Below are 14,925 nucleotides of genomic sequence, written 5' to 3'. Positions count from 1 at the left end.
GATGTATCCCTGGATATAGTGCATAATACAGCATATCCCCATACCCTTGCTATCCATCAAGACAAACCACAGAAGGGCAGAGAGAGGTGAAGAGCAGGATGGCTTTTTCTGCTAAATTCTTATTGAAAATCCCGGGCAAATTAATAAGCTTTTCTCCCTGCTCTGAATTTGCAACATTTTTCCTCCCTAAAACTTCATGCTTACCTGTGGCAAAACTAGTTAATATTATACATTTCTAGCAACATTCCACGTGTGTTTTGCAGCCCTCTGTTTTGGCCCACATGGTGGGTAAAATGGGCATTTTTTTCTAGCACAGAAGACACATTTGAAAAATTCCTTAAAGCTGGCTATTGGCACTGACTGAAGGTACTTAGGTGAGACCTGAATTTTTTGAATGAATGTCCAGATTTTCAGAGATATTTAAATGTGTGAAGATGAAAGGGAGTGTAACCATAAAAGAAAGCCTCACAGCAGGTTAATGGATTAACCTGAACAGCTAAAAGGTACTTCTGACCTTAGTATACAAAGGAGCTTTGAAAAATCCTGCTGAGCGCTACCTGCATGTTTAGACATAAAAATGCCTTTTAAATTCAGGTCAAGATGCCTATTGTGAATCTGTAAGAGAATGTTACTTTGTGATTCTTGAGCATGTTTATGTATTGTTCTCAATTTGAGGCTGATTTAATAGTGCCAATTAAGCTCAGTATTGTGTGCACACGTGGCATACAAATGAATACCCCAGAATTTCCAAGCATGTTCCTGTTTGGCAGCATCAGTTAGGACCAACAAACTGTAAAGTGCCCAATTCTCACTGAATTTGGTGCTGGAGGGCTCTGTGTGGATGCACTTAGGGACCACAATTATTAGAAAGGTTGAAAAGTGGGAATAGCTGGAAAACAGAAAAGATTTGGTGACCTATTCTGCACACTTTCTTCTGCATATTTTGTTGAAATTCCACTTGCATATGAGCTTTTCAGGCAGGTCTAACTGTGTCCACCATCCTTTGGTATTTGGTAAGAGTAATGAATAGAAACATCTGACCTGTGTGCATAACAGGGGAAGTGATAACTCCTTGGAAGCACGTGGGGATTGATAAATGCATTGCAAGCAGGAAGATTAATTTCATAGATTAATTTCATCGTTTTGCACTTTTACCTGCTGCATAAAACAGCTTCTTGCTCTGGCATATTCAGAAAACCCTCTGCAATCCAGCCCTCTTCCCTAGAGATTTTAAACTTTGAGTTTCCTTTGGCTGGACTTTATGGATGTGCTTCATCTGAACAGGACCAGAGGGGAAGGAAAGTGCAATATAAACTCAAACTGATGGATATTTCTAGGGCCTTGTAATATGGAAACAATACCATTAGATTAAAAAGAATGGAGTTTTTTATCTTGTGTTCAATAGAAGTCATTCCTTCTCTTATTCTGAAACATCTGACTTTTGCTTAAAGAAAAGGCTTCTGTACAAGTCAGCTTTCTTTTCTTGGAAGAGATCAAGGAAGATGATGCTTTCTCAGTCCTTCAGCTTTATAATTCATGTCCTTTTCAAGTCTCTTACGTTGTACACATTTTAAAAATCAGCTTCTCTGAAAGGTGTTTATTTCTTTGGTTAAAAAGACCAACCAACCAAAACCCTCAAACAAAAGAGACCTCAAAATTCTGAAAACCACAGGAAAAGCTGAAATAAGAACTCAGGTTTTCCATCCATTGCGGCAGCCTAGCTCCATGCAGGAAAGGTGACTATTTAAAACAGCTCAAGGGAACCTTTCACTACAAAGTGCTTTTGAAAGATGCTGTACCCTGAGATTACTGCTGCCTTAGAGATGGTTTGTGCCAACCAGCAGTCAGGAAGAACTATGGCTCTTAGCCTTGATTGCATTGAAACCAGCCTCCATTTTATGCTCTCCAATAGCTCTGGGCACAGGCAGTGATGTGTTAGATACTTCTCTACCTGGACTGTCAGCAACACAAGCTGCCCTTGGATGTTTCACGGCCAGTAATTGAGAGTATTCATAAACTGAAAATCTTGCAGTGATTTGCCAGCAATATGGTGTCTGTGCAGCCTTATTTTCTGGCATCATAAACCCCTGGGTACCCCCAAACTCTCCCTGAATCGTTCACCATCAGACTCCCTAGTGGCAAAGCACCTGCAGTTCAATTTCTCTTAATGGAAACATTCCCAGTTGTGCTGCTGAGATTTGAGCCCAGGATTCCTGGGTATGTCACCAAGATGTGTCATTTGACTTCATCTTGCCCTAGGCAGGGTGCACAGATTGTGTCCCTCTCCCTGCCCTTTCTCTGGATGTACACAGCACTCACGACATTTTAAGGCTGAATGATCCAGAAGTAAGAAAAATGAGGCTGGGTGTCTTCCCCCTTGTGTGGAGCACACGCTCTCCTGTCAGCAGAGTCTACATGTCAATCCCTCTGGTTCCCAGAGCAAAAGCTGCTGGGAATGGATGAGCTACAAATGAAATGACAGCTAAGGAGTGAGCCAAGAGAGCACCAGGCGCTTTTGAACTGAGTGGTAACTGGATTGGGAGTGGAAGTTGGCTGCCTGGGGGAAGGAAGGGGATTTAACCACATTCCCTGACACACTTTAACTGTGTATGAGATGTTCTGTAGGGCTCTGCTGGTGCTTGTAAGCAGAGGGGGCCTCGATGAGTATCCTCACCACTCCTCTTAATCAATCAGCCAAGGACAGCACTGAGCCCCTTTCCCAGTCCCCTCACGTGTGATCCTGGGGTGGGAGAGCTGGGTTCTCACACTGTCACCCTGGAGCTGCCTGGGTGATGGATTTGTTAAGAATTCTGTCTGATTGTGAACCTTCCAGCCCCTTTATCTTGATGTGAATGACAAGCTGTCACAGCCTGCCTCAGCCATACTGGTGACATCTGACCCTGGAGAGGGGGCTGACATAATCTTCTGAGGTGTGGCTTTAACCTGGGAGTGCCAGCTCTGCACTGCACTGTAAGAAACACCTGGGCATTCTTTTGGCAGGGTTTTAAGTGTATTTCATGTACCTTGTTCTTCTTTGTTATTTCTTTACAGCTAATTTAATTTAGAGCTGTAAAGAATAGCTTGAGTTTTTAGGATACAGCTCTCTCCACTTTGTACTTGTGCACAAGAAGAAGTAGGATAATTTTAAGGAAACCTGTAGGATAAGCCTGGAGTCACTCTTCTTTCTGGGAGGCAGAGATGAAAGAGGCTGTACCTGTTCACTGGTTTTAACCTGACAGGCTCCAGAGCAGGCAGAGATGTTTGGGAGAAGCTGCAGTGAAGGCTTTGAGCTGGACCTGGGAACTGAGCCATGCTGGTCACTGGAATGAATGTATCTGTTAGAAAAGCAGTGTGTGGGTTTTGTCCTGTCATCTTTCAGCATTACACTGAAAGCACATCTGTACACAACAGCTGGATCTCCAAACTCCACCTGTTGGCAGCGAGTGGGACATCGCAGACTGTAAGCAAACTTTGCCTTCAGTGTAAGTTTTAATGCCTTGCTAACAAGCTGGAATTAAAGAGGACGAGATGATGGGTGTTTTTGCATAAGTCCTAGACTAGCACTGCTCTGAAAATGCCAGCAGCATAAGCAGTTTTTCCCCACCCATATTTCCAAGACTTGAGAAACTGCTGGTTTTAAGTCCTCAAAACAAATTGCTACACAAGTGTCTGCATATTTCAGATCTGTATTTCTGGGCCATGAGGGAAATGACTTTCAAGGCATCTGCCTCAGATGAGATCTACCTTCTGGTAGGATTTACAAAGCACCTATTGCTGTGGTGCCTGCATTTTGTTTCTGACCATCTCTCAGTTGTCAAATGTGAAATCATCTTTACAGTGAGTGGTTCTGTGACTGTATAAATTCCAGTAGTTAAGTACAAGTCCCAGGGGTTTGAGGCAAAATGCAGCCAGGTTTATGTGCACACTTGAGGACATTTAATTCTGCCTGGAGAGAGGGGCTGTGGAAGTTCAGGGTTTTGAGCTCTGAGGCAGGGGTCCATTGGGGCAGGTGCTGTACAAATACATGCTGCAGGGTCCCTTCCCCACACTGCTTGTGTATGAATAAACAGTGAGTAGATGAGAAATAGCAGGGTGAAGGGAGGAGGAGTTGAGCAACATGGGTTCTGTCAGGGCAGAACCTTTTCTTTCATTTCTATAAAAATAGTGCTTTGTCATCCAGGTGATGTTGCTGTAAGGAATTAGGCATCAGGTTGAAGAGGTTTATTATACAGCACCAAGTCATCAGCTTTCATTCAATAATTTGAAGAGGATGTTTTGCATTTTAGCATGTAGAAAACACAACTTCACAGAAGGAAGGATGGTTAAGTTACTTGGGGGCTGATCTGCAGAACCCTTTTGGTTCATTTCCTTGTTCAGTCTTTGGTGTCTCTGCTGTCCCCTGTTCATAGCTCCAGGCTAGGCCTGGGTGGTTGTGCACCATCAGTGTACTCTGTGAGTCTTAAAATCTTTCCATAAAGTCAACCCTGTATCTCTTCTGGATGGGGTTTTGTATTTTCAGGAGTTCTGTTTTCTTCAAGAGACAGAAAAAGGCACAGAGCCATCATAGAGCCTTGTGCTGTGAGCTGAGATTAGAGTGCAGAAGAAAACAGAGGAGATCTTGGTTTTCAGACTCCTCTGCCTGCAGTGATTTCCAGCAAAAAAATATCCTGGCAACTCAGATCTGAAAGGGTGACCTAGGCACAGGGCTCCTTTGTCCAGGCTCTTTAACAGCCTGGTTTTACTGGCTAATCCAATTGTGCTTTGGCTTGGGACATGGAGTTTTTCTTTGTTGTTCCTCCTGGTTCCTAAGCAGAGGATCTGGAAGTTGTATTTGTCTATCTGTCTGCTAGTTGTACACTTGCCCAGATATCCAAGCTGCTGACTTGGAAACACTTCAAAGTTTCCCATTCTTCAGAGTGGCTGTCTCGACTGCTACTACAGGGAGGTTTTAATGTTTTCTGATTATGGAGCAGCATTTATTATTATGCTTTATAAGACAGTGCAACTTTATTTATGCATCTTTTTTTGTTAATATATAAATGAGTCTCCTTTGGGATACACTGGACTTGACAAAACAGCTAAGATTTTGCTAATGTATTATCACAGAAAACAAAAAATCAGAGGAAGGCATCTGGACAGATTTGGCAAGTTTTTTTAATGATTTAATCCCTTTTTCTCCCCCTTGTCTCCCCTCCATTCCTTCTTGAGACAAATGCAGAGATTTGCTCTGGGCACGCTATCAAGTTCTCTGGTCTGGCATATGGCTCATCAAGGCATCTTCCTTGTGCTCCTAAACTTTTCCTCCTGTTCTCATCTTCCTCCCGCCCTGTCCTTGCTCTTGTGCACAATTTATGAACTCCTCTCTCTGCCTTCCTGTCCCAACCTTACTCATCTCATTATGTCTCCTGACACCAGCAAAGATGCTGTTGGTTTGCCATATGGTGCTGAGAGGTGCTGGTATTATCACAAACACCCTTTGCCTCGTGTGCTGTACCCCACTAATGCTTCAGTGGCCTTGCTGCTGCTTTCAGTGAAAGCCTTTTCTGCTTCTATTCCTCTTCTATGATTTATTGTTTCCCATAAGGTGTTTTGTGGGTTTGATTTTGTTCAGCATCAAAGATAGGTAATATTCTGGGGGTGCTAACACCTGACTTAATGTGCAAATTACAATGCTGATTGAAAGCCCAGACTTAAAACAAATGCAGGTACTTGACTCTCTACACAATATAGGTGTGAAGTTCTTTTCCAGGATACTTAAGAATGGTAAGATTTTACACAAATTCAGAAGTTCTCAGGCAAATATATGGAAGCAAAATCAGCTAAGAGCTGAAACCCCTCCCAAAGGCACCATTGCTAGTTTATGGAATCTCTGGACTGAAAGCTGCTGGAGTTTGAACCTGTTCTGCAAGTGCAGGCACTGTGTGTGTGCTGTGGCCTTGCATGCTTTCCTTGGCACTGTTGGACACTGGACTCTTTGGACTCCCATCTCAAGCTGATGCAGCTGCTCTTTTCTGGGCTGGCTGATTAACTCTGCACTTAGAATACATGTTTCTCATTTCATTCCTATTATATCTGTGTTTAAAATGTAAGGCTATAGGGGTACAGTCATTCCTGGGTCACTTTCCTCAGAGCCTTTCCCCAGTGGCAATGGGGCCTGGCAGTCCCATTATAAGCAGCCCAGGCTGCCTTTTCAAAGTCATTAAGTTGTTTGTCCCATTGCTGCCAAGAGGATGTTTCATGCCTTCATTTTCCAGTGCTTAAAACCCATCCTTTCAATTCCAGCTAAATTTATTCATGGCTATTTCATATCCATTTGTCCTAGTGCCAAATTTTTCCTCAGCCTAAGTATCTGTCTGCCTTCCTCAGTGTTTACTTCTCTGCCACCCAGTGTGTCTGAGGGGAACAATCTAGTTGTCTCTTGGCCATCATTTTGTTAAGGTGACTAAACTGGGGTCTTTAAGACTCCTAATGAGTTATGTTTCTGCTGCCATAATTATTTCCTTGGCACGTTTCTGCATGGTTCCTTCTGAGGTCTGCACACAGGTGTTCTGTTCAGGTGAAGCCTTCTTTGAGAACATCCAACCTCCCTTCTCCACTGGCAGTGCTTTTCTGAGACCTGATCTGTCCTTTTTGTGGCTGTCACCCTACTGGTTATGCTTGTCCTTATCCCTTAATGGGCTCATATATCCATGGTGTCCTTCTACTCATTTCCAAATTATGGGCCCCTGCTCGTAGCAGTAATCCTTATTAAACCCTAAATGCTTAACCTTGCACTTTGACTATTACATTTCATCACATTTCTGTTCCTTCAGAACTCAAGAACATCTTGTTACTCCTGGAAGATACTCTGAGCTCCCTGCTATTGCCAGCAGCTCCTGACTTCACACAGTCAGCAGATTTTGTTAGTATACCCTGACTTTTTGTGTCAAGGTCATTAATGAAAAGCTGAAATAAGATCAGTCTGAAAAGATCCTTGAAGACTTCCACATTTAAATTCCCTCTAGAATAATAATTCCTCTTCCAGCACAACTCCTGTCATTGAGTCTTTAACCAATTTCTTTCCCACAGAGTAATTCTTACACTAATTCCCATGTGTTTCATCTTGGCTCACAATTTCAGTGTGGCACCATATCAAATGATTTATTGAAGATAAATTAGATCTACCATACTTCCCTTGTGTAGAAGAAGTTGGTTTTCTTGTCAAAGAAAAATACCAAGTTAGGTTGGCTTGATCTACTCTTGGTAGGACTCTTTTATCTCTTAGACTTATTTTTCCTGTTTTACATTTTATCTTCATGTCTCATGTTTTTTTTCTCTCAAAATCTGCTTTAAAGCAATGCATATCATTGGAGTCAGTCTACTGGGTCTGCACCTAGACCCTGCCTAGACAGCTGGAACTGGAAATTAGAACATGCTCTGGGAATTCTGGAGTCCTTTGAGGATGAAGTTGTTTGGATACAATGTGGTTCACAGACCCCCCCCAAAAAGTATTGGAAGATCCAGATTTGCTGATTTATTGTCTGATGGGAGGTTTGCTGGCAATGTTGTCTTCATGACAGCAGTGCAGCTCTGCTGAAATTCTTAGCAATGCTCACAAGCACCTACAACATAAAACAGATACCTAGAGGAAATCCTGAGAACTCTTGTGCTTGGAGCCAGGGATACTCTGGTCATTCCTCCATTGGCTGCCAGGTGATTGAGACATCACATCAGGCCTGTAAAATATAGGTATGCAGAGCAGTCTCTTTAAAACACATACTGGAGTGTGAGCTTTGGGAGATGCTCTGGGTGGAATTTTCACTTGCTTAGAGTTGTTTACTTTGTCCCAGGCTTTAAAGTTGATGAGAGACTGAGTGATCAGTGGCTGTAGTGTTCCTTTCCTGAGCAGGCTGAATAGCTGGGGGATGACATTACTCCTCCACCATCTGAATGATTGCTGTTCAGTTGGAGCTAAAGAAGTAATGAAAGCACAACTCTGCTTCTGCTGGTGAGATTTTTAGCTACTGATTTCCTGTTCTGTCTGCATTTGAGTGCATTTTCTTTGCAGTTTGTAAAGCTGTTGTTGAACTCTGACAGATTCATTATGAAAGAATGACTTTAGATAGAGATGTTGACCCAATATCAGCAAGAACCAGCTCTTGAATCTTAGTCTCAGCTGCTATTAGGACACACAATGAACAGGACAAAAGATATTTATTTGCTGCAGGATGATAATTGGCTCAGTATGGAATTTAATGCAATTTTATTTGTGGATTGGTTTGTAAAGAGATTACATTTTAAGGAATCCTTGCACATGGAGGTTTTTGTAGCTGCATTTATTTAATCAGCTCTGGACACATGAAACTTCACAGCTGTAAGCCATGTTAGAAAAGGGATCTTGCTCCAGCAGAACATGACTGGAAAAGAAAGTCTTCTGTGAAACAAGTGGGATGGAGATTTTACCACATGAGGAAGGAACTTGCCTCCAGAAGTTGGGGAGCAAAGTCTCAGTTCAGCTTCTCAAGCTGCAAATGTTGGTGACCAGCTCCCAGTCAAACCAGTGCTGTTCACTTGTTCACCTGCACAATGAAATGGCACAAAAGTCCTCAGAAATGCCTGTCCCTGCCTGTACTCACTGAAAGCAGTCTCACTACAGAGCTTTAGCACCTTTCCTGCCAGTCCTCCTCTGAGTGAGGCTCTGCATACCTCTGCAATGCAAGATGTGGTTTCAATTAAAAGAAACTCAATTTTGTTTTCAGTTAAAGCTGGGAGGGAGGATGGGGTGAAGCTTGTTTTGGGAAAACAGACACAGGAGTGGGGTTTTGCTGGAAATACTGACATTGATGTCCCAGCTTGATATGGAAGTTATCTGCTGATGCAGATAGAAGCACTCGTGTCTGGAGTGGGCATGTGCTAAGTCTCTGGAACAAAGAAAGAGCTCTGGGGCAGCAGTTTAAAGACTTGTTAGATCACTTTGTGGGTGTTGCTTTAAATTTTAATGGTCACTACAAATCAGTGTAACAGTAAAGCTAGAGGGCTAATGGTCTTTTAGAATAACTGAGTCAGCTGCAGAGGCTGGGTCCTCTGTTGGTGTAAAACATTGCAGTTCTGTCAAAGTCCATCATAAGCTGTCAGTTTAGACCATCTGGGAAGCCTGGCCCAGAAGACTGTGAAGATGAAGGTTACAAAAATTATTGAAGGAATTGACATTATTTCTCCATCTCTCTTCTTTCCCCAGGGCAGCCATTGGGGCTCTGGCAGCTCTGCTGAAATCAAGTAAGCTTTTTTCTTCATATTCTTTCTGACTTTCTGTGCTGTGCTGCTGGACAGAATGATCCTGTTGAACTTCATTCTCCCTTGGTGTTCCCTCATCCCTTGGTCCTCAAGAGCAATGCACAGGAAAGAGGCATAGTGCAGGATTTCCTGTACCACTTCTGATTCTTGGAGCACCCCCAGCCCTGTGGGAGATGGTGCCCTGAATGCCCAGGGAGCCAGGCTGGACCCTTATTTTGAGTATTGGGTTGTCCTGGGGCTTGGCACAATGGGAGAAGTGGGGAATTTCTCCAGCCAGTGATTAATACTTATTGCCCTTCCCAATTTGTTGTTTCTTCCATGGAAAGGGAGAAAAAGATGTAAATGTTGCTTGGTTGTGAATAGTAAAGTGATTTTAGGAAAAGAAATTGTCTATTTTCAACTTTTTTTTTAAAGGTACTGGAGCTGGAATTTAGGAAATGGTGCTGATACTATAAAATCAAATAGAGCATCACATACCAGAAGTCAGCCTGAACTGTGTTTTTAGGGTGATTTCTGCAGTTCTGAGTGGCCAAGAATGTATTCTAGTTTTCTCCTTGTCCTGTGGTTCAGGGCATGAGAAGCTCCAGGCTTTTGGAGCAGACTGCTGTGGTAGCTGCATACAAATGAGCAGGTTGTGTCTTTTGGGAAGTGTGGGTCAGGAGATGTGAGAAACAGCTCTGGTTCCTTGAGATAAATTCACCATGCTTGAAAAAGCAATGAATTCTTTTTCAGGACTGCACCAGGACATCTTTCTTTGCCACAGTTAACATATTTGTGGCCCTCCCCTCAGTGCATTTGAGTGGTGCAGGGGTTCTTGGAAAGTTAAGAATCAATTCTAGTGAATGCTATAGCACTTGGAAATTGCTTATGAAAACAGGGGTAAAACTGTACACAGCAAAGCACCCAGAAGCACCTGAGCATGTTTTAGTTGGAATACAAACTAAATAGGAGGCAGGAATCCTGAAAGTGCTACAGTAGTGAAGTGTTGGACTGATTGTGAGGTTTTTTTTGAGAATTCCAGTAACCTGCTTGCTGGGAATGGTGGGGAGATTGTATTTTGATGGTGCTGGAGGCTGCAGGGCAGACAGGACAAGGACATGACCATTGTGGGGGTGTCCTGTAGGTCTGCCCTTGGGTGTTTCAGCCCAAAGTGATCCAGGAGATCATGGTTATACACGGGGCTGTGCTGGAGGTTCAGTGTCCCTCTTGCTTTTAGCAGAGCTGCACTGAGACAGCAGTTTTAGAGGGAGCAGGCAGATGGCAGTGTGTCTCCCTGATGGATTCAGGAACATCCATCTCCATCTCAGGCTTCCAGAAGCTCCACTTGAGGCTTTGTCCACCTGCAGAGCCATGGGCTGGCTAGAAAGTGTTTGGCTTCTGGACAGAACTGATGCTAAATGCTCACTTATCAGGTGCATAACTGCAAGAAGCAAGGTATGCCTGGAAAGAGACATCAGCTTAAGAAAAAATTACCAATCCAGATGGACCTGGGAAATTGTTGCTGTTGTGTTTCAGAGGGGGAAGTATAAGATGGTCTAAAGAAATAAGTGATGGGACATAACAAACTTGTGCTTCATCCACAGCAGGGAAGAAAAGCTTGTAAGCCCAGTGGGAGATGAGAGACCTTGGTTGTGCTGTGTCCCTGTATGCAGTGATTGCCACTTGTTGATAATCAGAGATGGTGAATAGTGGAGGGGTAGAAGTTTGTCCCTTCTAATGGCAGTGCTGCACCTTTCTATCAGTGAAAGCTCAGATTACTGATGTGGGGAAGACATTTCTTGTCTGATCATCAGTCGGTCTCTCACTCCTGACTTACCTCTTTGCAAACATCCCAGAGTGTTTTACCAATCCTTGCATGCTGCTCTCCCAGTGGCTGTGTGTCACCTGCCATGCCCACATGCACCCACCAAACAGCTCCCAGTGAGCTCTTCCTCCATTGCCTTGCTGCTTTTTTGGTATCTATCTATTGTCTCTCCACCATGTTAACTCTGACTTTGTAATAAGGCTGAACATTCTGATTGGTAAATATCTATGGTGGTGCTGAATTGCTGTGAGAGCATCAGGAGCTTTTTTGTTCTTCTCTTTGATGCTATAGTCAAACTTTCCAGTGTTACTCATGTCCATTCTTCCTTCTTCAGTTTCTAGATGTTCACTACAGACCAGGGTGGGGAGGAGGAGGCAGATCCTGGCATTTATAGATATACTAAGGTGGGGTGAAGTACTGCAGCTTCCCCAAAATCTCTCTCTGTCCCAGAGTGAACATGCTGATTTTCCAGACTCCTTTGGCTTTGCCTACTTCTTCTCTGCACATATGTCTTCATATTTTGGTTCAGCTCTGTGTTAAGGTCTGAGGAAGCATTGAGGAGCATTCCTGTGTCTTTGGGACCCTAGGTTTGGAGGGCTGGAGCCTGTTTGAGCAGTGCTCAGAGGAGGGGATGCCCTCCAGGGCACTCTGAGCTGTGGGGTCTATGGATTTAGTGAACCCAAACCCCAGAACAAGCCAGGCAAACCATTCCCAGCTCGGGGGCAGTGGGATCAAACTGGACACCTGCTGTCCAAGCACAGGCAAAGCCAAGCCAGGGGGGCTGAGGCTGGGGGGATGTGAGGGAGCAGGAGCCACACGGTGGCGATGTGATTATAGGGATCCCCACCGTGCCCAGTCCTGTGTGTATTTTGGGTGAGTAATTTGTTTATCAGCAGGTTATTTTAATCTAATTTTGCTCGTGTTTGTTATTCCCGACTATCTGTGCTTCCCAGAATTACTGGCTTGCATGTCTTTGAGGAAATTAGCTGGAGCTGGTCTCAGAGGCATTGGCTGAGCGGATATTGAGGGAAAAGGCTGGGGAGATGGGCAGGGCCCTTGGTGCAATGCTTGCCTGGTAAAATTGTAATGAGCAATTTAAAAAGACAGGTTGTGCTGACCTCCTGATGGTGCTTATTTCATCAGGACAATTCTGTGTGCTAACAGCAGTTACTGCTGATGGCCTTTCCCCTCTCTCTTTCTAAATCTTCCTCCTTTTGCTGTCTTTATCTTCTTGCCTTCTCCCACAGCCTTTCATCTCTCATACCCTACTCATTCCTGCCCATCTTCCATCAACTAACCTTTATTTAACCTTTCACCCACTTCTTTTTTTTTATTTTTTATTGAACCATAAGAATTATATTTTGTGGCTGCTGGGATAAAATAATAATTGTCATTCTTTTCCTTTTATGTTGACATCAAGGAGGGGCAAGTAACTCTGAGGAAGAGAAAGTGATGTTCTAGCACAGAAGCAGATTAGACCTGCACTCTCTACAACTGAATTCATAATGCTTGACAACAGATCTAGTGAGGCAGGTCTTTGATCTCGAGTTGAAATACCCCATTGTAAAACCATCCCAGCTCCTGTAGCCAACAGCACAATGTCTGGGATTTGCCTCATGCACCCATCTCTCATCATCAGTTTAAGTCTTTATTATCCATCTCTGGATTCAAACTCCAGTGTCAGTCTGGCTCCAAATCCATGATCACATCTTGTCGGGTATTGTGATCAGAGTTGAATTTTGCAGTTCCTTTCATGATAATCTAAACCAAGCATTGTGTCTGTTTTTTCTTCCTGAATTTCAGAATGCAAACAGTCTTGATTCTATACTTTTATCTCTTTGAGAAGAGCCACTTTGTGGGGAAGAAAATAATTTTCTATGTCCTTTATATTTCCTTCCCCAAGACTCTTCATACATAGACATATCCCAAAGTGAAAGTAACTCAGTATTCCAGAAAAATTGTTGGCTTTATCTCCTGAGGCGTGGCAACTTCCTGATGTTTTGCCTCTTGGGGTGGGTGTACTGAAAACTAAGTGTTGAGGAGCTGCATTATTGTCTATTGACATCCTTAATAAGATTGTTTACCTCCTTGTCTTGGTATGGGCAGTGTTTGTGCCTGCAGTGATGATCTGACTTCAGAAAATTCAGTGCCTGAATTTGAGGAAGTCTTCCAAATTCTGGTGTCCTTATTAAAACTCTTTCAAACCAGTCAGAAGAATCACACTGTAGGTTTTTGTGCAATTGTATTTTTGTTTTAAATTTTATTTCTGGTTTTCTGATGAGTTGCAACCTGAAGGTACTTTGAAACTGAATCAAAGGAAAAGAGGGAAACTGTTTAGAGTTAAACTACAGGGCAGTCTTCTGGCTTCCAACACGAGCTAGTCTTCTTCTGTATCTTCTGTAAACTCCTTCTGCTGTAGTGCCCACTGGGTCTGAAGTGATCCCAGCACTTTGTGTGTGACTTGGTTTCTTCATGGGGACAATCAATTTTGTTTCTCTAGAGAGCCCTTGTGCTTTTCTCTGCAAAAATGGGCTCTCAATGACCAAATAAAATAGCTGTGTTCTCTTTGCTGTAGGAGATAGCTGGCATTTTTCATTCCCTAGAGCAGAGTGGGGAAGTTGGAGTTTTTCTTATTCCTTTCACTGCTTTAGGGACCATAGGGTTAATTTAGCAGAGTATTCTTATCTCCAAACTGTAGCAATGTATGTTCTTGGCATAATGAATCAGCTGAGTGGCATCAACAAAGAGATTTAAGCAGATAGACAGAAAGATAAATATCTCTTTGTTCTGCCTGGTAAGCAGTGCATTGCTCATCATATTTCAGGGTGACTGTAATTCAGTTTTGTATTAAATACGCTGCATGTTTTCCAGTGGTACCCGTGCTCTTGGCAAGCACTTCAAAGGGGACTGGATGGCAAAGAGGGCTTCAGAAATGTCCACAGTAGCACTGGTGGTTGAGAGGCTTTCATCTACTGGACTGAAAACCTGACTTTAGGTCCCCACAGCAGAACAAGAATTCCATCAAAACTGAGGATTTCTTTCTAGTAAGATCCCCTTGCTCGTTTAGATGCAACTTTAACCATTTGAGGCTTCTGCTTGTTGGCTGGAAATTCATGTGAGATGTTTCTGGTGAACTGATATTTCTGATTCAGGTCCCATGTTCTGAGCTGCAGCACTCCAGCTTTCACATGAGCAGCCACAAGTGAAGGGGCTGGTCTAGAAATGTGGGAAACTAAGAAGGGATTGGATGTTTTCCTTTCCCTCCGGTCTCTTCAGGCAGAAGTAGAACTCTTGCAAAGAAAATAGGATTCCAGGGACAAGTTTGGGGTGGTGGTGAAGACAGTGCTCCCCTGTCAGAGGTGACAGAGGGGAAGAGTCAGATTGCTCAGATAGATCTGATCCAGTAGTTAGTTTAACCAATAAACCTGGGTATGTAAAATATTTAATAAGTACAGATGAATTGAAGGGCAATACTCTATTTACTGCCCTTAAGGTTAGAATAAGATACAAAAATGATCACATAAGTTCACTATATGTCTTGAATGTCCCACATATGCAAAAAATGTCACTTAACAACCCATCCTTGTCTGGTGTCAGCCTTGAGGGGTCACCCTGAGAGCTGTCCCTGCTCAGGGGAGGTCAGTGCCACACGTCCAGCTGCCACAGAGGGAGAGCTCATCTGATGGCTGCAGATATTTATAGATTGAAGTGGTTGATGTTTATTCAGATTTCTGCTATTAATGCAGCTTTGGCCATTGATCAGCACAATCTTTAGCCAAAATAGTTTTTTTGGGTTTGGTGCTGAAAGCTGTGTGATGGAAACTTTCCATTTGCACTGGCCACAGACC

At 43.3% G+C, this 14,925-nt stretch overlaps 1 protein-coding gene across 4 annotated transcripts in view; it reads left to right on the top strand.

Moving 5' to 3' along the window:
• AGBL1 (AGBL carboxypeptidase 1) overlaps positions 1-14,925 on the top strand; it is a 367,447-nt gene that overhangs the window by 36,250 nt on the left and 316,272 nt on the right. For all 4 annotated transcript variants that reach the window (XM_033070851.1, XM_033070848.2, XM_033070847.2 and 1 more), the window contains one exon: positions 9,218-9,255. In XM_033070851.1, coding sequence (XP_032926742.1) covers positions 9,218-9,255 — 38 coding nt within the window. The remainder of the gene's footprint in view (positions 1-9,217; positions 9,256-14,925) is intronic.

This window comes from Catharus ustulatus, chromosome 12 (genome assembly GCF_009819885.2).
Source record: "Catharus ustulatus isolate bCatUst1 chromosome 12, bCatUst1.pri.v2, whole genome shotgun sequence".
Taxonomy (NCBI): domain Eukaryota; kingdom Metazoa; phylum Chordata; class Aves; order Passeriformes; family Turdidae; genus Catharus; species Catharus ustulatus.
The sequence above is the reverse complement of the archived record's forward strand: the minus strand, read 5'-3'. Positions and strand labels throughout refer to the sequence as shown.